Source organism: Onychomys torridus, chromosome 3 (assembly GCF_903995425.1).
Source record: "Onychomys torridus chromosome 3, mOncTor1.1, whole genome shotgun sequence".
Lineage (NCBI taxonomy): Eukaryota > Metazoa > Chordata > Mammalia > Rodentia > Cricetidae > Onychomys > Onychomys torridus.
This window is the reverse complement of record NC_050445.1, coordinates 84679122-84702313: the sequence shown is the minus strand read 5'-3', so window position 1 is coordinate 84702313 and position 23192 is coordinate 84679122. Positions and strand designations below refer to the sequence as shown.

The following is a 23192-nucleotide window of genomic DNA, read 5'->3' as shown; positions in this document are numbered from 1 at the left end:
AGGCTCTTCACATTTCCAATATGAATTTTTATATCAGAATACCAATTTCCATAGAACACCCTGCTGAGAGCTCATCCAGCTTACATGAAACCATGGATTGTTTTTAGGTGAAATGGACACATTAACAATATTGATTTTTTTCTGACTTTTTCATCATAAGCATTTAGTTACTTTCCTATTGCTGTGAAGAGACACTCTGACTAAAGCAACTCATAAAAGAAAATGTTTCTTGTGGCTCAGAGTTGCAGAGGGTTATAGTCCCTGACCATCGTGGCGGGGAACATGGTAGCAGGCAGAGGTGGTGCTGGGGCAAGAGCTCAGAGCTTACATCTGATTCACAAGCAAGAAGCAGAGAAAGGAGAACTAGATGGGAATGGCATGGCCTTTCTGAAAGCTCAAAGCCCACCCCCAGTGTCACACCTCCTCCAGCAAGGCCACGCCTCCTGATCCTTCCCAGACAGTTCCAGCTGGGGAGGACCAAGTGTTCGAACACATGAGCCTGTGGGCCACTCTCATTCACACCACCACAGTGGGCATCTCTCCCCTCACTGAGCCTTCCCATCATTCCTCTCAACCCTGAGCTAGAGTTTCATAGGTTTTGTCAGATGTATTTTTAAGTAATCTACATGTTGTGGAGCTATGTGAAGGGTAAATTTTAAAACGTGAATTTAATAGGAACTGATTATCAATACAAATGATTTTAGATATTTGTGTTCTGCATCACTGGCCACTCAGTGGTTCGGCTCTGCTCCGGTGGAGATACCATCAACTTTCTCCAACTGCAGTCAGGCCTGCTCCTTCCTTTGTAGTCAGAACATCTCACTGCTTCCTCTTACCCCACAATAGTGGCCACACGTGGTACCAAAAGGAGCTCCTGACTATCTTGTCGTTAATGTTTACAATAGTATACTGGCAGGGAAGTAGTGTCACTCTGGGGAAATACCCAAACAGCCCCATGAAATAAGAAGAGCTGACCCGGCACTCATCCCCCATCATGGGTATTTATTTCTCCACTGATAACTTCCTCTGGAAGGGTTACAGGACTGCTAAAGATCTGATGGTGTCACAAAAATAAATCAGATGCACATGGCCCTGTTTACCTTGCCAAGTGTAGGCTTCCAACATGGAATAACAGATAAGAGACATGCTTTTCTGTGATGGCTCCCCTCTTCCCAGCCCTCTGAGGAAGAGTAATTCTCTGAAAGTATATTTACTAAATCTACTGGGCTAACAGTCTACCTATCATATGGGCTCTTTAACTCTGCTTATAAAAACAAATAGGCTTTAAGAATCTTTGTTACAAATGGGTTTCTAAAGTCTGTAGCTCTACAGAACAGAATTTGGTAGATTTTGAGGAAATGCTTTAATGTTTGAAAATGAATGTGTACCTTTGTGGAAAGCATTATTGTCTCCATTTCTCTATAAGCATTAGAAACCCAATGGACACAGTGAAGAGGAACAACTTTTATCTTTTGTAACAATCTTTAGGTATTTAGCCACACATTTGATAAAAATATCACTAAGCGTTCATGTTATATGCCCCCCTCCCCTGTGTGTGTGTGTGTATGTGCGCGCGTGAGCGTGCGTGCATGCTTGTGTGGTGTTTCTGCCTGACTTGGTCATGCTAAGCACGTGTTCTACTACTGAGCCACACCCCCATTCCTTATTGTCATCATTCACTTTACATGCTGACTGGAGAAACGCAGACATGATCCACGTTTCTTAGTGAGGAGAGGTCATCTTCTATTCTTAGTCTTCCGACATCTAAAGAGGACATTATTCCAAACCTTTGATTTATAGCAACAGTAAAGAACAAACAGGGGAAAAGGACATCATCGAAGGAGAGGTCAAAGACACTACGGAGTTCATGAATGCAGCAAATGTTCAGAGACTGCCTCCCAGGTGTTTCTCGCAAGCTCAAGGGGAAAACAGAACAGAGAGCACTCCGTGAGGGAGGTTTATGTGGTAAGTACTAAGTCAGGAGGAGGAGGGTTCTGAAATGGGGGTGGAGAAGCTTCACACAGGCGCCTGCTGTGTTCTAGGAAGAAAGGAAACCTGCTCCAAGGGAAGGAAACAATCAAGAGAGACTCCAATGTCTGAAGACTGTAAATATAGAATCCCTATAGATAAGCCCAAATTGCCATTTCACAAGACCAGAATTAGCCTAAGAAGATATATATATATAAAACAAAACAAAACATTTTGTAGTAAAGTGAACACTGCCAAAAATCTTAGGAAAAGCAGTCCCCAAGTCCCCAGAGAAATTAAAGCAGTCAGGGCCAATGTCAGGGGCAAACTCAGGGCACAATGTAAATAAGCCTGACAGCAGCAGGTACGACTGACTCCTCCAGCCACTACACACTCCTCACAATAGGACCCTCACCACAGTCTCCTGAAGTGTGTGTGGCCCTTAGCATTCTGCCATTCTTTAGACAAGGACACTGAGGCTTGAGGACCTTCAATCACTAGTGAGCCTAGCAGTGGAACTGGATCTGAATGGGACCACGTGGTGTGCCCTATACAATAACTGGATGTAGATCTACAGATTGCCTCTGTCTTCAAAACAGAGAGGTATGTTCCACAGAAAGCTCAGCTGCCACTGCGATGATACTGAAATACCCAAGGGCGGTGGCTTATGCCTGTAATACCAGCATTTAGGAGATTGCTTGAGTTTGAGGACAGCCTGGGCTACACAATGAGTTCCAGGACAGGCTGGAATGAGATGACGCTCACTTTAAAACAACAAAACAAAAACAAAACAAAAAAACAGGCTGGCTGACTAACTAAGTAAATAAATAAAGCACCTATACTATGCCATAGTCAAAGCAATTTGCTTCAGTAAGTTTGAGGGGGTTTTTGTTGTTGTTGTTTTTAAAGTAAGTAACTGAATATAAAGTCTTGGGAAATTATTATTGAGAGCAACCAATCTAAACAGATGAGAGCAATTTACAAATGCTGCATTTTGGAGTTAAGAAAACAAGAACAATAAGAACTGTGCTGATAAAAAGTATTACATATAAATTTAAAAAAATACTTGAAATTGTATCTTAGCCCATGTATTTGCAAGGACAAGAGGATGGGTACTCACAGGAAAAGCTAGAGAAAGTTATTCACAGAGAGACTAAACATTGCTTATATTTAAGTAAGTTCAGAACACACTGGAAATACAATAAAAATAAACACAGCACTGGCAATGGGTCACATGATTCCTACTGATGCTGCTGGATAACACACTAAGTGACTAGCGCATCCCAAGTGGGACATTAAAGATTTTACCAGATCATTTATTTAATTTTGGGAAGCCTGTATAACCACAACAACAGGTGGGTGCAGAGGCTAGGAGTGTTGAACAAGCTGCCCGAGGTCACATGGCAGATCCAGCTGGCTGGTCTTGCTCTGCACAAAGCCACACCTTGTAACAGACAGAATGGTCTGTGTGTACTTCTCCAGGTTAGTCCCGGCCTCAGCACAACCTCCAGGGATGCACAATACAGCATGCAAGCCGTTGAGAAAAACAGCTTCATCCCAACAACATCTGTTTAATTACTGGAGGTTTGTAACAGAGCTTTTTCTGGTATTGATTTCTCGCGTGAAGGGCCTTTCTGAACACACATACACACAATTCAAGCTTCTGTAGCATCCTCAACCTGAGTAAGTATTTCCACTGCCACATAAGTGTGACTGTCACTCCCACCAAGGCAGAATAATGACTGGAGAGGTGAAGAGGGACAGAAAGGGGCCCAAACATAAAGAAACAATGTTGGAGTCTCCACTTTTAAGTTATGTAAGCATTTAAACATAGAGGATCACATATCCCCAGGTACCTGAATCCTGATCTCAGTTCCATGTATCTCCTTTTTCTCAAATAAAAATGAAATTTTATGATGATTCTACAGACATTTATTTATATCAAAGAGAAATTCAAGTTTAAGGGTTAAGACTGGCCATCAGAACGTGCTTAACTTCTTTGGTTTTCCTTAGGTAAACCTCTCTTAATACGGTGTGATAGGGAAGGAAAGATTTCCATTAGCGTATGCAAGCAAATTTATTCTAAAATAATCTTAGGCTCACAGAGAGCTGCAGAAACAACATGGTTCCTATGTCCTCTCCCGCCAGCATCCATAGTTCAAGGCTCAAAGTTGACTACAGAAATCAGAACAAGCCTACTAATCTGCGAGTCTTAACTGAATTTGACAAGAACTGCTACTATATAAACGTATGCAACTTCGGCCATTCACCTAGCTCCCTCCTACTAGTGCTCACTCAGTGGCGATGCTACACAAATAACCAAGTTGTTGTCATCCTCTAAGTGATTCTTCACTATGTTTTTCTCTTGAGATAATGTTTCACCTTGTACACTGATTGTCTAGAGCTCCATATGTAGACCAGGCAGGTCTTGAACTAAAGGCATGCACTACCATCTGGTTTCAGCTCTTGCTGAAGGCTTATTTGAGGAAGAAGAATATGAGAACTCTGGTTCTCCCATCCCAGCACGGCACACCCCAGTACCAGTATTCACAAAGAGGTACAAATAGGCACTATCAGGAATGGCTTGGAGTACTAGTGTGGGCAGCTATCTTCCATTAAACCACACCATGAAGAGCTTGTGTTTTGACTTCTACCCAGATGAACACTACTGTCTAATGAAGACAAGAAGAAAGAAGTGATCCAGCTCTAGCCTGGAAAAAATTTACAACATGGGACTTGTTCAATTTGTCTATTCAAAAGGTTTCATATGGCTTCCAATCTCCTAAGATTATAAAATTTTACTATGTGGTTTTCATGGATACATGATAGGGTATTTCAAAGCCATCTAGTCAATTCCAAATTAATTATGACTAAGACAACATGAAGGTTTTCAAATCTCCACAGCACTTGGGATCAGCTCTGGGAGACTGACAGGAGTGAATCCACCAACAGGTTTTGCCCCACAGCAGAGCCAGCACAAGCACATGCCCACTTCCCGGAAATGCTCCCTTCCGGAAGCTGACCATGCTACTGTGTATAGCCTTGCACAAGCATTCCGAAAGCTGTTCGGACAGCTGCCTATGACTCCTGTTCAAGCAGATGAGTCATCCTGTGAAGTGCTCGTACACTAATGTGTAAGGTGAAGGTTTCAAAATAAGCTTTGGAAAACAAAAAGAACAGAAAATACAACAGGGATACTGCAGTATCAGCAGGTGGCTGAAGGCTAACAGGTACTCCTCAGTCAGAGTTTGCATAATGAAAGCTGGACCCACCCCACTGCTAATGAGGAACCATTGGGGGCACAGCGGCTGCAGCTGCAGCTGGACTATGCTCTGGGTGGGATGTACAAGCAGCCGTCTCCTTCGGGTTGATCTACTTGGGGTAATGCTGAATTTAGGCTGGCTGAGGCTTTTAGATACACCTTTCCAGGGAGTGAAGAAGGTTAACGATAAGAATTCTAAGACCCTGACAGAGGAAGTGCTGTGCTGGGGAAATGGAGAGGGGCCATGGTACCACGCTTGCTTCCGAAGAGTTGGGGACTACTGTTTATGTGGTCATAGTTTTGGATTATGTAGATAGGTCTTTGGGGGGATATTTATTCTACCTAGGAGGCTCTCTGAGTTTTCTGTATCTGTCATTTGATTTTGTATTAGTTCTGTTTGGGTTTTTTATTTTATTTTATCTTGGCATAAGGGAGAAGAGGCCTATTGCAATCGGAACTGCTCCGGGGCAGTGAATAGAAGACCTCAGAGTAGTGGGATTTTAGAAAATGTTTTTATCTGAGGGTATTTAGAAGTAAGTTTCTATCTATGTGACAAGTGAATAAGGAAACACACACACTTTCTGATGGCAACTTTCTCTTTTACTTCATCTTTAAAAATCTCTCTCTGAAAATCTGTCTCCACACAGCTACATTTCTTTACATACGGCTATATCTCTCTCTTTACATACATACATCTCAGAATCTCTTTCTGAAAATCTCTTGCTTTCTCCCCTGTCGAGCTACTCAGTTCTCTCCTCAGCTCCCTCTGCACACCCCCATACACAATTCCTTCACATCATTCCTCCACATAGCAGCTCATTCACACAGCTCTTTCATACAACTCCCCCCCCCCTCTCTCTCTCTCACACACACACACACACACACACACACACACACACACACACACTTCTTCTACATCATTCATCCACTGTTTACTCACCCATCTCACCTTACTCTCTCTCACACAGCCAAACTCTGACAACTATATGTTACATGTTCAGGGTCCAACCATTCTCATAACACATGGTAAGTCATACCGTTTTTCTCAGGTTGGGAAGGTCTTGCTGACTGGCCAGTGAGTAATGCTTGGACAAGCATGTAGCCTGAATGGTTGGTTAGCATTCCCAGACAGAGCACAACATTGAAGTTCAGGACTTAACAATAACAGTTAGTTGGCTGAACCTTGAGTGGTTGGGGAACAAGTGGAAAGAGTTACTTCAGGGAGTTATGTCTACCAGAGTTGCTCCAAGTCTGACCTTGATTCAGCAATAAACACCTGGAACTTAGGTTTGTATGTTCTCTGCAGGGGCAGCTAATCTGTTCTGAATTTGTTCGGACTGTTTTGTGACTGGGAATACTTGTACTTTCCTGTGTCTAGCATTATTTCTATTCAACAGAATTATACAGCTTAAACAGAAATCATCTTCCTGACTACCCACAGCTAAATGTGTGCCCAAAGATATAAAACACACACCAGTGGGCTGTGGAAATAACCCCACAGCTGTTCTTTTTAGGGAGGTAAGTGGTGGCACCTGAGAAAGTTACAGACAGAAAACAACTGGTTTCCACAGCTAGTGATCCCACAGGAAATTGCCTAGTCTGGATCCCCAACAGAGAGTTATTCTTCTGGTGGGTCAAACTGTTAAATACTAGTTGTCACCTGCTGTATACTCCCATGGCCTCCTACAGAGGTCCTATTCACTGAACAGTACTTCAATATCTGGGTAATAATCACAATAAAACAAATCATAATTGAGGCTCATGATCCTTCACAAATGTCACAACTGTTTTAATACTCCCACCTTCAGAAGAACACCTGCCTTTCTGTTTCAGGATGGACCAATCTCTTTAAAAAGCCTGTTTACAAGATGGGTACTATACTAAATGCCACATGAACCCCTATACATACAAAGTCATTATGTGACAATTAAAACTAAAGTTTCATAAAAGATACATACCAAGTTAAGAGGAAGCTGAAGGGTAAGCCCAGATCTCTCACATCACCAGAAAAACACAAAGCAGTCACTTGTGAGCACCAGCCTTGAGAAGCTCTCAGTGCCCTGTGCAGCCCAACTAAAGCTGTGGGATACACAAGCAGCACCAACTACAAAGGGGATCCATTGCCTTCATCTCTGGGGTGCCATAAGCCTAGCGGGCCATCTTTTTGTTGTTGTTGTTGTTGTTGTTGTTGTTGTTTTTGTTTGTTTGTTTTGTTTTTTGAGACAGGGTTTCTCTGTATAGTTTTGGTGCCTGTCCTGGATCTCACTCTGTAGACCAGGCTGGCCTCAAACTCACAGAGATCTGCCTGGCCCTGCCTCCCAAATGCTGGGATTAAAGGCATGCACACCACTGCCTGGCTCACAGGCTATCATTTTTAAGACGCAGGCTAATACTTGATGCCTACATGAATACCTGAAGGGCAAGTGCTTGATGATTTTACCTTGTGTAAAGAATAAGGGAACATGTGAATTGACCAACCATCAAAATTCCTAATTCTTAAGTTTGGCTGAGAACAGTGTAAAACAGGAACAGAATATAGGCCTAACATCATGGACTATATAGTACAGCATTCTGGTGAGCTTCCCAAGAGTGTGAGTTTGATGAAATATGGGCTGTGTGATCAACTAGTGATGTCTACCAAGACACAGCATACACATAGCACATTGCATATCGAACACCTGAATGTATCCCCAATAAAACTCATTGGTTCACCAAGGTGGACTTTGTTGGTATTCACACTTTGGTCTGTCATTGGTTCCGTATCTTGGGTGAACAGACATCTGCTCACATCTCCCAGGAATACTGTCAGACAACAGGTCTCTGTTTCAGTCCCTGCCTTGAGCTCTTGCCCTGACTTCTCTCAATGATGGGACTGTAAGCTGAAATAAACCTTTTCTCCTCCTATGTTGATTTGGTCAGTGTTCATCATAGAAATGGAGAGGCAAATGAGGATGGCATCTTAGACTCAGTCAGTGACTAGGAAATAGAACCACTCTGCCCTTGGGTTAAGACTTCTTCCTCCACGCTGACCAACACTGGCATGGTACTAATCGTACACGTGTACTTTACTCTCGTCCATACCATCCCAACCTCCCTGTACTGCAGACTGTTCTAAGCCAGCAGGCCTGTCCATGGAGACACCACTCTCTCCCAGTCTCACAAAACAGCACCTATGGAATGAATGATATTATTACTCAATACATAAGAGGCATTGCTGTGGGTGTGATGTGGCAGATATTTAGCAATCCCTGCATCAGAATCAAGAGCAAAAAGTTACTGCTCTTTAACTTGAAAACACAGTTTTTATACAGTACTGCTTCTGCATAGTACTTATAACACACAGGAGAAATATGCAAGTGACTGCCATCCATGATGCCTCTAAGGGAAATGAGGGTGTTCAAGCCCCAGGTTCCTATTTCAAGGCTTCAATTCCATTCTAAGAAGCAGAGAATAGTGTCCCAGGCTCATCCACATAAGCTGATTTATTTTTGCTTGGCTTCAAACTTCATGTTTTCATTTCTTAGTTACCGCTGTGTAATTCTGCAACACCTCATAGCTGATGTAAACTAGAGGTTCTATTTCCTAGTCACTGACTGAGTCTAAGATGCCATCCTCGTGCACTGTTTCCTGGGTTTTGTTGTTCTTTTTAAGCTTGACCTTCCTACAGGACATTCAACATACCTTTTAATAATATATTTACTCCTCATCTAAACTCAGCAAGAGGAAACCTGTATGTTCAAAAGAGAAAATGTATTTTTTATGGCTGTGAATACAGTTCCAAAGGAACCAATAAATAAAACAGCCAATACAACAGTTCTACAAGTCTGTGTGGAACTCAATCGAGAAAGAATATTAACCTTCAACAATTAGCAAATCTCTATCAACACCCTGTGCAAAAGGCAGAACCGTGAAGAATATAAACATAAACAGGCAAACAACAATATTCCTTCATCTTTACAGCAACGTGCTGTAGAGAAAGTGACATAAATGTGTACAAAAGGTGGCTCTGGGGTGACCTTTGCATACACTCACTGGTCCCGAAGAACGGCCTTCAAGGGGCTGCATGGACAGAATACAACTAACTTTTATTAGCGGTGGGGCATATGCGAGGGAAAGTCACAGTAAAGACGCTGCACTTCCTAAACAAGCTCACATGTGAAAGGGCTGAGAACACAAGGGCTAGAGTCAGACACGGGTTCAAATCTCAATGATACTCCTTAGCACTCCTGTGACTAGGAGAAAGATTTGCTGGTTGGCACGCTCTCTCTGTCTCAGTTTCTCCCCTTCTCTTTCCCCAGCCACAAAGTGAAGACAAACAACACCTGTCCCAGTCATTGCTGTTGCACAGTAAAAAGTGCTATGAGCAAACATAAACCCAAGAGACTTGACGGCAGAGGCCCTGCATACCCAGCTTCCCTAGCTAAGACCAATGAAGGGCTCCGCTCCAGTTCTGCACGGTGGGAATAAGACGTTAACGGAACCTAAGCCTGCTATGGTAGCTGCTCATCCCACAACTGATGTCTTGGTTAAGTGTGTTTAGGGATGGCATGTGTCTAACTAAAGAAGCACCTGAAATGCCAGCAAGGACTACACAGGTGTTACAGTTCCTGAGGAGGAAGCCATGAAAGACTCTACCTTGAAGAGGGGAGATGGGAAGCATCTCATTAGGGTGATACTTGGTCTAAGACATAATAATGATGACTAAAAGTTATGAGGGCATGCCATGTATATATGAACATCTGTGGAAGCCAGAATAGGGCATCAAACTCACAATGCTCCTGCCTCAGCCCCCTAGGAACTGGAATTACAGGTATACACCACAATCTGGCTCAAGGCATGCATAAACCATGCAACAGTCCACCTCTTCATTCATCCTCCTCAAGATGCACTGTCTTTTTTCATTGAAAAGTAGATTGAAGAAACAATCAATTATGGGGACAGACCTTGGGAACACAGGAGATTGGCTTGACCATTTCAGTACTTTGTATGCTATGTGCCTTTACGCTACTGCAATCATCTGCAATCCTGCTGGACTGAACAAGGTCTGACCCAGGACAGGGGCAATGAAGATGCAGCACTGGCTTACACCACACTGGCTGCCTATGCCGTTTGTCTGCCAGTGGAAGGGTCCTTGGCCTAATCTGAATGCTCTCACTTGTCCTACGACATCTTCAACACAACACAGCAAGTACAAAGCAACTGGAGACACAAGCATCAGAGAGGCAACAGTGAGTCTGCACAGCCCAGAGCAGACAGCTTCAAGCAGCTCAAAACCTGACTAAATTTTGAAAAGTGCATCCCATCTAGATCCATGAAAGTACATTCTGGTGGTCAGGGGGGATTCTGGAAAAAGAGATACAACCTCACATTTACAAAGTCCTATCACTGACTGGGGGACCAGCCTCCAGGCAGCAAGGGCTCAAAGGGAAAGCCACAGCGTAGGAGTGAACTAGATTTTTTTTATCTGAGGGGTTTGGGGAAAAAAGACACTCAAATGCTCTTTTGATGGTTTCCTTATTATCCGTTTTCAGTTCTTCTGTTCTTTTCGCTCCCTCTATAGTATATATACCCCCAATAAACTCTTTCAGGCAATACAGGAGTCACAAAGAGGTTACATTCCATTTTTAAGTGAATGATTATAGCTAAAAATGTGGGGTTTTTTTATCTCTCTTACATGATTAAAAACAGTCATCCTAACAACTCACATACAATATATCTAAGTAATCTGTCACAGATTAATAGATCATGAGCAAGCAAGGAACATATTTTCTCAGCCAACCTTTGTAGGGGGGTAGCCATTCCAGCCTTGGCCTGGAAGTTCCAACCCCAATTGAGGCTTCGGTAATGGTCACGCCCACAAGGCGGGGCTGAGGAGGAAGCGGAAGACCAAGGATCGGGAGGAGAGGCCTCTCTTGGTTCCAGGACCCTGGATGCTGGAGGTAGACCGAGCAGAGTTCTCCAGAGAACACCACAGGACTGCGCCATACCTTTCCCAGACCCTGCAACTTATCCCTTCATTTGTAAGCTACCCCACAAAATAAACCTCTCTTTTAACTATGTGGAGTGGCCTTAATAATTTCACCAATATCTTTGTTAACAGGCTGCAAATTGCAGTTACAAATAATCAATCACTTTATTATCTATCTTGAGAGGTAATCTTATAAGAAATTTTAAAGGAGTCACAAACCTAAACTTTTATACATAAAAAATAGTTAGTCAGCTAAACTTTACATCTTCAGTGTGCATACCCTTATCAGAAAATTGAGGTCAGAAATGGATGCGAAGAATTAACAATCAGGATGTTTTGTATTTACAACTCTAGCCTAATGAATCAGACAGCTCAGCTATGTGTCCTTGTGGGCTTTAGATTGTTTTTCTGGGGTTATTTATCTTTAAAAACGTTAGCCAGGCATCTGTCTAACCTGAAGTTATTTTGAAACTTTGTTTCAGCTAATGGTGCGCATTGAAACCCATGACTACATCATTTCAGTATTAAGAGAATTAAAGCCAGCCTGGCTCCTGGGGAAATTCAATTGTTTTCCTTAATCATGAACCTGAGCTGTGATCTAAAGCAACTCCTAAGTGGAACTCATAGGCCTTAGTTAAGAAACATAACCTTGTATTTACTTTTATTCATCAAAACTCTGTATAGGCTATCTTTTTTTTTTTTTTTAAATCAATTGGATAGTACAGCTTAGGGAGGAATCATCTTCTTGACAATCCACAGATAAAAATGCCCAGTAGATCGAGATGCTTTCCTGAGATAAACATACTACATTACAGGGAGTGGGGATCGCCCCACATCCACTCACACCATGCCAGATACCAAAGAAAGACTGTAGCAGCAAAGATAAAGGCACAGCGGAAGCAAAAGACATTCTGGAGTCTGGAGTCCTGTGGCCTTGCCTAAATGAGAGTCACCCATCAGAGAGTTTCCCCCTGGTGGGCTGACACCTTGGACTTCAATTGCCACCTACTGCTCCTGACATGGCCACTGGCAAAGTCATAAGTTTATAAGGACATAAATGCTACTTCAAAAAGGTAGAGAGCTGTGAAGAGAGCTAAAGCACCTGGCACATAAGCATGAGAACCAGACTTCAGATTACCCAGAACCCACATGGAAGCCTGGCAGGGAAGGTGGCTACCGGTAATACCAGCACTTGGGAGACAGAGACAGGGATCTCAGGGCAAGTTAGCTAGTCAAGACAGCCAGAATTGGCAAGTTCCAGGCTAAATAAGAGACCTGATTCGATATGTAAAGTGGAGAGTAACTGAGGAAAAAAAAAAAAAAAACCAACGTCAGCTTTGGGCCTCCACATGCATGAACACACATGTGCATGTGTACTGAGATACATGCCAACCCACACATGTAAACACACATAACACACACACATACACACACACACACACACTTACATATACCATACAACACACACCCTCATACATACCAAAAATATATGCACACCACCACTCACACACCCAAACACACTTTCACACACACACCATACTCATACACACCACATACTAACACCATACATACATCACACACTCACACATGCACACACATACACAATCATAACACACTCACAAACTATGCCCACACACACACTCACACTCACATACCGTATAGGTGGATGATAAGTTAGAGAACTTGTTAAGACTTGAGCTAAGCATAAGACAGTTAAAAAAAAAAAAAAACCCAGCCTATGTCTACAGGTTTAAAAAGTAAAAAGTCAGTCAATAAGGGGGCTGGAGAAATGGTTCAGCAATTAAGAGCACTGACTGCTCTTCCAGAGGTCCTGAATTCAATTCCTGGCACCCACATGGTGGCTCACAACCATCTATAATAGGATCTGATTCCCTTTTCTGGCCTGCAGGTATACATGTAGAGCAATCATACATAAAATATAAATAAATATTTTTTAAAGTCAATCAACAAAACAGAGTAAACAATGTGGCTACAAAGAGAAACAGAACAGTCATACTTTGTAATAACTAGAGACCAGGTGGATAAAAGCAGCCATAGTTAACAGAAGTGGAGGGCAGAGAGAGGAAGTCAGTTTAGAAGAAAGGTGACCACTGTAATTTGGACAAAGAACGTTTAGTATAGTGGTGCTTACCCACCACCTCCAGACACTCACTGCTTACTACATACTACGTACTGCTTGGGTCCTGGCTGAGAAAGTCACATCCCTACATGAATACAACAGAGAAATCCCTCCAAATAATACAATCCCCTAGCATGACTGTAAGAGCAATAAAAGTGGATGAAACCATAAACACAAAAATAAGTGTTCCAGGGTTTCTGCTTCTATACAGCCCCTATGATCTCATATTTAGATATTATATAAATCCACAGAATACTTGAAAAGATGCAAAACATCTTTAACTATTATTTAACTGTGAGGGAAATACAAATTAAAACTGTGACGAGACACGGGTCTACAGCTACTGGAATGGCTGTTCTCTTTAAATCAACTAACATGTAATAACAAAGATACATGCTGCTGTGAAAATGCAGAATGGAAAACTCCCTTATGGATTCTTTTGGGGGTAGGGGGAGTGATTGTTAATGTTTAACCATTTCTTTCATGGTGCAGGGTAAAAATAGATATTTACAGAAGCTCAATGAATAGCCACTGAAACCTGAGAATAGCTCAAATGTGTGTCAGTACTGAACAGAGCCACACGCTCTGAACCGCCAGTAACAAGAAGCAATTAATGCCTGTGTAAGAGGCAATACAAAGACCCACCAGGGCGACAGAAGAGAAGGAGCAGAGCAAAGAATGCTGCACGGCACATGCTACCTGCTGCATGACACCAAAGAGCAGTCACTGAGGTTTGAGGTCAACAGGGCATTCGTGATAAAGTGGTATCAGTGAACTGGGCTGAAACACTATCAGAACTAATGTATCCTTTTAATGGGCAACTTTTCCTGTACACACAGTATTCCTAGATGAACTAAACAATACATAGCACTTCATACATACTTTTAACAGGGCTGGAGAGCTGACCCAGCAGTCAGGAGCACTGGTTGATCTTTCAGAGGACTTGAATTCAATTCCCAGCAACTACATGGATGCTTACAAACATCTGTAACAATAGTTCATGGGGCCCAATCCCCTCTTCTGGCCTCTGCAGGCAGCAGGCACACATTTTTAGTGCAGAGGCATGCATGAAGGCAACACATCAAATTTAAAAAAAGTTAAGCGCAGTAGTGTTATCTGTGATTACCACAAAATTCACAGTGATTTCTTAACTAGTTAAAATTCTACAAATGCCCTTAAATTTTAGAAAGAAATGAACCAACCCATGCTTCTTCCCTCTCTGGACCCCCAAACATTCCTCTGTGGACTCAGAGTGCCAGGACATCAGAATGTGTAGAATCTGTGTGAATTGGTTATTGAGGCACTTAGACAGGGGCTCTTGTTTGCTGGACAGCTGTTGGCTACATTGTTCTTTTGTCACAGGCTAAAAAGGGGAACTGGTATGCTAAGGGAATGTGACCTTCTCACTGGATAGCTGTTACATCACGTCTTGAAACACTGGCCAAGGAATCTGTTTTTGCCCTGCACCATGAAAGAAATGGTTAGACATTAACGACCAAAGACCCCAGAACTCCAGTAGATGAGTTAAAATCAGACACAGATCAGAAACCTTCAATCGTCTAGTTTACATTTTTAAAAACGTGTGTGTGTGTGTGTGTGTGTGCGCACACGCACACATGCATGCATGCATGCATGGGGGAGTAGTTACAAATGCATGCCAAGGCATGAGATTGGAGGTCAGGAACAATTTTTAGGAGCTGGCTCTTTCCTTCTACCATGGGGCTAGAACTTGGGCCATCAGGCTTGCAGGTAAGTGACTTTGCCTTCTGACAATCTTGCTGGCTCCAAGTATCCAGTTTACTTTTTAAAAGAACCATGTTCTGACATCATTGATTATTCTTGGGATGCAATTTTAGTAAGATTTATTTAGGAGTCCAAACTGACTCCTAAAATACTTTTTAAGTGTTTACTGTAGGTATGCCATGCATAGAAACTCCCTAAAATTATGGTGGCACCAGCTTGGATTGTGTTTGTACCCTTTTCCTGTAGGACTGGGATTGAACCTGGGTATTTAAGCATGCGAGGCAAGCCTGGTACTTCTGAGCTGTCCCCAGCCCCAGTTCCTACCTTGATACGTTGCCATTTTCCTGCTTCTTATTTATGAACCTTTCTCACTTGAACAAGAACTTTGGATCTTCCTTGACCATTATCCTACTAAGTCATATGTCTTCCTAGTCTACATCACACTTCAGTACAGCCCTCTAGGTACATGTATGTGCACAGTGAAACACTGAAGTTGTGCATGACGATGCCGACCTATACCATGTAGTATTCTTTTCATTAAGTCCTTTACACTGTAATTCATACCACTACCACTGCTCCAATGATGAAAAACAAAGGCAATGTCTATGCATGTGTAAGTCATTTAATCAATCAATTTCTGTGTGTGTGTGTGTGTGTGTGTGTGTGTGTGTGTGTGTGTACATGTGTGAGCATACACGTACACCCCAGCCTCTGTGTGGAGAAACACTTTTGGGTGCCGGTAACATGGAATTTTTAAACTTCCACTTACTATCATCTTCCATTGCTTACCCACACTGTTGGGCACTAGTGAGAAATCTTCAAATGATGATTAAAAACTTACTTTCAGGGATTCCCACAAGGGAAACTGGACCAAGGAGAAAGGAATCTGGAGAGAGAGGAAAATAATGCAAATTAGGTAAAAATATATCAGTGCTTGACCTGGCATCATTGTAAGAACCCACAATTACTACAGGGCTTCACTTCATGTCATGGCTGTGACATGGCCAGTACTAAGCAAACACACAGGTGTAGTTTGAAAACTGATCAACTCTGGCCATAGACCCTCTGCTTTTTCAAGCTTAAGGAACATCAAGACCACTGTGAAGCCTCGGGAACTGAAGAAAAAAGCAGCCAAGGCTGACACCGAAAGGACAGATACACAAACATCCCTACACCAACCAGGTTCTATGTGAGAGCTACGTACATACGTGAGAGCTACGGCCGGGTACTCCTCAGCAAGCAGTGCGAGGGTTCCGAAGAGCCGCTGAGCAGGAGAGAGGGTGAGGGAGCAGAAGAGGGAAAGAGGTGCAAGACGGAGACAATAGAAAGACAGACAAGGGGAGGACACAGAGGAAGCAAAACAAGGAGAGTGAGGGGTGGAAAAAAGTACTGGGGAGGACGGGGGGGGGGGGGGGATGACAATGGGGGGGGGCGGGGAGGAGAGCAGGGGAAGAGGGAGGAGGAAAGAGGCAGGATGAAGGAAAGTAGAAGATGATAGACAACAGGAAAGGGAGGAGACAAGAGGAGAGGTGTGTGTGTGTGTGTGTGTGTGTGTGTGCGCGCGCACGCGCGCGCTGGGGGATAGGCCAGAGACACTTGCAGGAACACGTCAACATGGCAAACCCCATGAACCTGCCAACTGCTAGGGAGTGGAATGACCGCACCCTGAGGAAGCAAAGCTCTCTACAGATTATGTTCCATGCAGACCTCAAAGTGAGCCCGACCCGGGCCAAGGGGAAAGTCCCTGCAGTCCTCAGGAGAGGTCAAGATGACAACACTTAGAACGTGTTCACAGTGAGCACTGGAACTATGGTTCAGAATCACCCAGGAGCCAATCAGTGCTGTTCTCACTCTGCTGATAGGTGAAGAGGCTGGGGTCCAAAGAAACTGTGTAACTTGCCAAAAGACACAGTCAGAACTTGAGTCAGACCACCTGACTTCAGAACCCTATCGACTATTTCACCTGCAAAGATAAATGTTTAACCATGTTTATCTGCTTATAAATTCACTCAGTATAATTTCTTCACTTTTAATTGAACTTTTAGAAACTTTTTCTAAAAAAAAGAAACGACACCCATATTTCCAAAATAAGAATGAACTCCAGTGGACTCCAGCCACTGCTTACCCGCCACTACCCAGCACACTCAGTGCCAGCAGAGGTGACACTCAGGGCTCAGAGGCCCCAGTGTTGCTGTCTCTGCGGAGTTTAGTTCAGGGATCGTCTAGACTGTGCCCATGTGGACTGTCAGCAGTGGAGACTAGTGAGCATCCCCACATCTTTTGGAGGAATTAACACGAACTCAGGGTGGGAAGTTACTGCTGTATTTACTCAGAAACTCAAAGTCTATCAGCATCTGTCTAAAGCAGATAGTGCCCCTGAGTGGTAATGGTAGTGGCCACAGAGACAGAATCTGTCCTACTCAGAAGGAAAATAGTAGTGAATGCACGTGTGCCTGTGTGTAAATGTCACTGTCACTAGTTTGGATTAAGTTGACAAATGAAAATCTCGGAGAAGCTTGTTCATGTCATAAGTAAGCAGCCACCCACCCTACATGTCACAGTCCCACAAGACGTTAAGTCTAGTGTTTTGATTCCCAAGATAAATCTGACATTGTCCATCCTGAAACTCAAGAACTGCATTTTCAATGAAATCAAATACCAAAACCCAGTAAAACTGGCTTCTAAAAGCTTTTCTAAAATCTTGACAAAGTCTACTCTGTAGTGAGACACCCCCAGAGGAGTGGTAACAGGCAGGACGAAAGAGTCTTCTCACTTTAATTTTCTTTGGACTTTTCCTTCCTAAGTGTGACGACATCACATTCTATAACAAAGTTAATGTCTCATCTGCAAGTTTAAAAAAGGCTTAAACTATTGTAAAACTCATTGCTCATTCTTTGATTAAAATAACTTCTAGGACTGCACTGAACGTCAACTGAACTTACCTGGCTTTTAAGACTATTCCATTTTCATTCTAAGGATAAATATTTTGCTTATTTGCCTCTAATGCAAATTATTTATGAAATTCTTCCTTCAGCTTAAAGAAGCAACTTACATAGCATATAATAAAGTGGCCCTCATTCAGCTATTCTCTAGAGCATTGCTTAAACAAGAAATCCCACAGTGAACCCCAGCTTCACTCCCTACAACAAGATTAACTGACAGACTACGGCAATTAAATATTCTATAAATGCTTGAATATGTAATTTTATTTTGAGCTCTTAGTATGGAAAGGCCCCTCATAAGATAAACTCCTGCTGTGTGAAAACTTCTCAAATGTTAAGTCAAAACTGTGGGGCTGCTTGCTGTCATTCCCATTAAGAGGAAACCACTATGGAAATGCACCACACATTTGCCAGGCTCGCACTGCTCCACACTGCTCCTAACTTGGGCAGAATATGGGCTAGTGGAGAGCAGCCTTCCTTTCCCAGGTCTGGTTTGAAGTGAAACAACACTGATGTTTCTTCACAACGTGGAATTTTATACCCCAAACAGATGTAAGCTGTTATTCTAAAATGCTTTATAGATGAAGAAAATGAATAGCTATGCTCAGAGGCCTTCTATTCCAAAATACAACATACCCATTTTATGGCACCAAAAGTTACAAAATGGGTCACTGTAGTGACCTGTTTAATGCCTCCATTTAAGATGTGTTGTTTGAGTGAGGTTGTTAAGACCCAGGGCACTAATAAGTAAGCAGCAAAAAACCAGCTACCATCAAAGAGGCAGAAGCAGGGGACCTTGCTACACTTCAACATGGATTCCACTTGGCAACAAGCAGAGAAGCAATTCTGTCCTCTAGCATGTGTGAGGATCCTGGGAGAAATAGAGAAAATGACACTTGGGTGTCCCTACAAAAAGTGCTGGCATCACTAATGACACAACAGTGTACAAGGCTACATCCTCAGCAGGACTTACCTATCCCCAAGTACTGGACTGCAATATGCTTGAGTTCAATCAGTGCTTCTAACCTTATGATCATAAGATAAATAACCTTATAGTACTTTAATAAACAGCCAAGTGATTTATAACTGAGGGTCTATAAAATATCATTTCTAAGTTATCATTTTCCTCTATAATTTGACGATTCAATAGAACAATCACATAAGAAGATACTTTTTAAAAAATAAATAAATAAGGGTAGATTGTAAGCTACAATGAATACAATGTGAATGACCAGGGAACCTAAGGAACAAAAAATTATACTTTAAGAGTGAATGTCATTACACTTGGCAAAATGACTAACAACTCTGTTTATAAGCTCAAGGAAATGTTGAAATTCCAAGATGTAATGGTTAGTCCTAACTGTTAGCTTGGTCAGATTTAAACTCACTATGGGAACAAGTTTCTGGCTTGTCTGTGAGGGATTATGTAGATTGGCTAGCTGCAGTAGGAAGACCACCCTTAATGCGGGTGGTATCATTCCACGGGCTGGAGTCTTACACTTACTAAGAATGGGAAACTGAACTCTGGGCTGGTATCCTTGCTCTGCTGCCTGACTGGATACAATGATGGACTGTGTCCACTCACATTGTGACCATCCTTATGTCAAGTATTTCATTGTGGAAACATGACCAATACTAACATCTAAGATTTAAACGTAGCATGAAGTGGTCTGCTTGCCACCAACACAGGAATGGGTGCAAAGCTGCCCAGTCCCCTTTCCAAGGAACCCTATAGGGAGATCTCGTCTGGTGCACGGCAGTTTCCAGATTAATGTGCTCCACGTCGGGTTTCCCATTCTAGTGCCCCCCAGATGACAGCCATTCTCCTCCTGAATCGTCAGCCTTTTCTGTCCTAGCCCAGTGGGGAACCTGAGACAAACGATAAGGAGACAGAAACCCCTTGCTTCAAAGTGATTATCATTAACAACAACAAAATAAAGTTCAACTGAAGGCCATCCAAAGCCTGCTAGCAACTGCCTATCAGAGCAGAATTTCAATAGTAAACACCTTATGGTTTTTTACAACTTAACAGTTCAATCCATGTATCAGCATTTTACATAAGAAAATGTGTATCTCATAAAAGAAATACAACTAAATGGTGAAATACTGCAGGGTGGGATGGCACACATCTTTAATTACAGCATCTAGTGCTGAGAGTGGAGGACCCTGTCTCAAAAAGAAAAAGGGGAAATACTGAGGTGAATTCCTCCTAGGTTATTAAGGCACTCTAAGACATCTTTCCAAATTAAGCACAATATGACATGAGAGGAAAAAAGATCTAACAGAGAGAAGAAAGTAAGAGTGACCATGCTGAAGCTGAAATCAATCTTGAGGATACAAAGGAGGGACACAGAGATACTGCTAGTCACTCCATCACTAACAGGCATCAGACACAAAGGATGCCTAGTAACCGTCGTCAAGGAAAGTCGTGGGGCTCCCTCGTTACAGTCTACAGAGTCATCACAGTTCTATCTGGGCAGGTGACTTTCAGCATGGTACATGTTAGTGTGTCAGTCATGTGACACTGATGTAATGAGTGATAAGAGAAACACGCCACCCCACCCCCCAACCCCCTTTAAGTTGCTTCTGTCAAATATTTAATTGCTGCTACAAGAAAAGCAAGGAACACAAAGTGGCCAGCTTGCCACAGACAGGAAATGTCATAGTCTCTAATTCACTATTTTTCTGATCTGCCCTCAAACATACACTAGGGTTGGAGAGACTGGATCTTTAGTTCAAAAAGACATTTCTCAAAATTTAGTTGCACTGTAGGGTTCTCTTTTTCCTAACTGGCCCCAGCAATACCACAAAAGAGAACAAAAGCAAGCCAGCAAGCTGCAGGGTGTCCATCATACCAACCTCGGAGAAGCCACCTGAATGTGGTAACTGGGTAGGGCACTCTGCCGGATCAGCACACCACCCGCCCACAGACTGCAGAATTCTCACAGCCAACCGGGGAGGGGAAGGTTAGTCAAGGAAACCCAATCCCCAAAAGCAAATTTTCAAGATAACATACAATTTAAAGTTTTATACATAAAGCTACCCTAGCACTGACTGACTTTTGTACACGGAGGCGACGCTTTGGGGAACGCAGCTTCAGAAGGGTTATGAGATGGACTGCATGTGCCTCAATCAGGGCACAGACACTGTTTAGACTCACTCTCCCCCGTCCCCTTCCCCTCCTCTCCCCTTCCCTCCCCCTCTCTCCATGCCAGCAAAAGAGCACTGAGTAGTCACCTCAACATTAAGGGGCACATGCCATTTTGTGAGCAGTTTGGAAAGGGATAAGGGATACAGAGGAGAGAAGTCTGGTCTCAGAGCTGGGGCTTAACATGCACAAGGCCCTGGGAGGTGGGGGTGTCTCAGAGGTCTCACCATCTTAATTTGGTCACATCTGATGAAAAAGTAAATACATAAAGTTGCTCAAAGATATCTAAAGCTGAAAGCCTCCTCAGTACAGAATAATTTGTTTGGGATTTTTGTTTTTGAAAACTTCCCAGAATCCCGTTTGACTGAGACTTTGCGCAGACCACTGAGGTTTTCTATATCGGAGCCTTTACCTGGGCTCTGCTGGCTCTCAGTGAGGCAGGCCCATTCATGTGTCCCTCCTCTATGGAGACGGCAGTATTCACCAGGCTGAAAATGTCTCCTGATCACTGCTTCTAAGCTGTGGAAGCACTTGGGATGTTCAAATGGTTGGAAATCCCCAATGTGCACGCTGAAGACACTTTGCACTGTGTTTACAGTCCCTTAAATGTCTTCAATTAGAAGAACAGTCCTCAGTTTCACAGTCTGCTCAGGCAGAGTTAGGGTCAGAGCAGCAAGGCTGGAATGGACAGTCTCCCCTTCGGGTCTAGCAGAGTCTGGTTCAGCATCCTTTGCCAAGGTGGTCCTCTGTGCATCCCAAGTCTCCCTCAACAATCACTAACCCACGGGCCATCTCTCCACATTCTCTCTGCCTCTCCTGCAGTGCTCAGCTTCTTGTAGCTGAAGTTTCCCGAGGTCCATCTTTTCTTCATCTTTTAGAGCCTCATTTTCAATCACCTCCATCTCTCACACTCTCAGCAGCAGCTGGTACTGTATCCTCTGGTTTTTGCAGGGTGATGGCTAGACACTCCTCCTGGGCAGGGTCCACCTCCTCCTCAACCAACTGGGTCCTCAGCTTCAGCCTGTTTCCAGTGCAATGTTCTCTCCCTGTGTCCCACCTGATCTGGCTATGTAGGAATTTGGGTTCCTACCTCCTCCACTCAGCACTGAAGCCCTTTTCTGAAGTCTTCAAAGCAAGTCTTGCTGTTTTTTAAAAAACATTTAAGAACTGAGTACCTACACACGATAAAAACTGCTCAGCAAAATAAGGACAGGTAACATGTTTAAAAATTACAGCTGGGCGGTGGTGGCACACACGCCTTTAATCCCAGCACTCGGGAGGCAGAGCCAGGCGGATCTCTGTGAGTTCGAGGCCAGCCTGGTCTCCAAAGCGAGTTCCAGGAAGGGGCGCAAAGCTACACAAAGAAACCCTGTCTTGATAAACAAAACAAAACAAAGCAAACAAACAAAAAACTTACAGCACATCTCATTCTCAACAGTGCTGACATCTTGAGATTCGGAACACGGCAACGGTGTCCATTCTCATCATTTCACTCGACAGTGCACTAGAGGTACTAGCCAGTGCAGTCAGGCAAGAAAATGAATCAAACCAGACTTGATAAGGGGTTAATATTAAAGGCCTGTGCTCAAAACGTACAAAGACATAAACTAATAAAACAATAGACAGTTTTCCCAGAGAAGGTGCATAACAGGTCACAGAGGTGCTGCAAACTGCTGAAAGGGTTTCTGTTTACGTTAACTCCAATTCCAGGTTATCATCCATCATGGTGGGGAAGTCACAGTGGCAAGGGACTGGAGGCAGCTGGTCACCTTGCATCCAAATCACAGAGAGCAATAGATGCATGCTCGCCAGTGCTCAGCCTAAGCTCTACATTTACACACCCAGGATCGCCATCTAGAGAATAGCCCCGACTAGAGACTTGTTCTTCCCACATCAATTAATATAATCAAGACAATCCCTCACAGACATTCTCAGATCTAAACAGTCCCTAGCCGGTATGTCAAGAGGCTTGCCTCCTAGGTGTCAGGTTGACAATACTAGCCACTGTACGGGGGCTGCCA

The 23192-nt window shown here is 43.2% G+C and overlaps 1 protein-coding gene across 4 annotated transcripts in view; it reads right to left on the bottom strand.

The window, feature by feature from the left end:
- Slc25a26 (solute carrier family 25 member 26) overlaps positions 1-23192 on the bottom strand; it is a 126012-nt gene that overhangs the window by 16747 nt on the left and 86073 nt on the right. For all 4 annotated transcript variants that reach the window (XM_036180402.1, XM_036180403.1, XM_036180404.1 and 1 more), the window contains one exon: positions 15923-15967. In XM_036180402.1, the coding sequence (XP_036036295.1) occupies positions 15923-15967 (45 nt within the window). The remainder of the gene's footprint in view (positions 1-15922; positions 15968-23192) is intronic.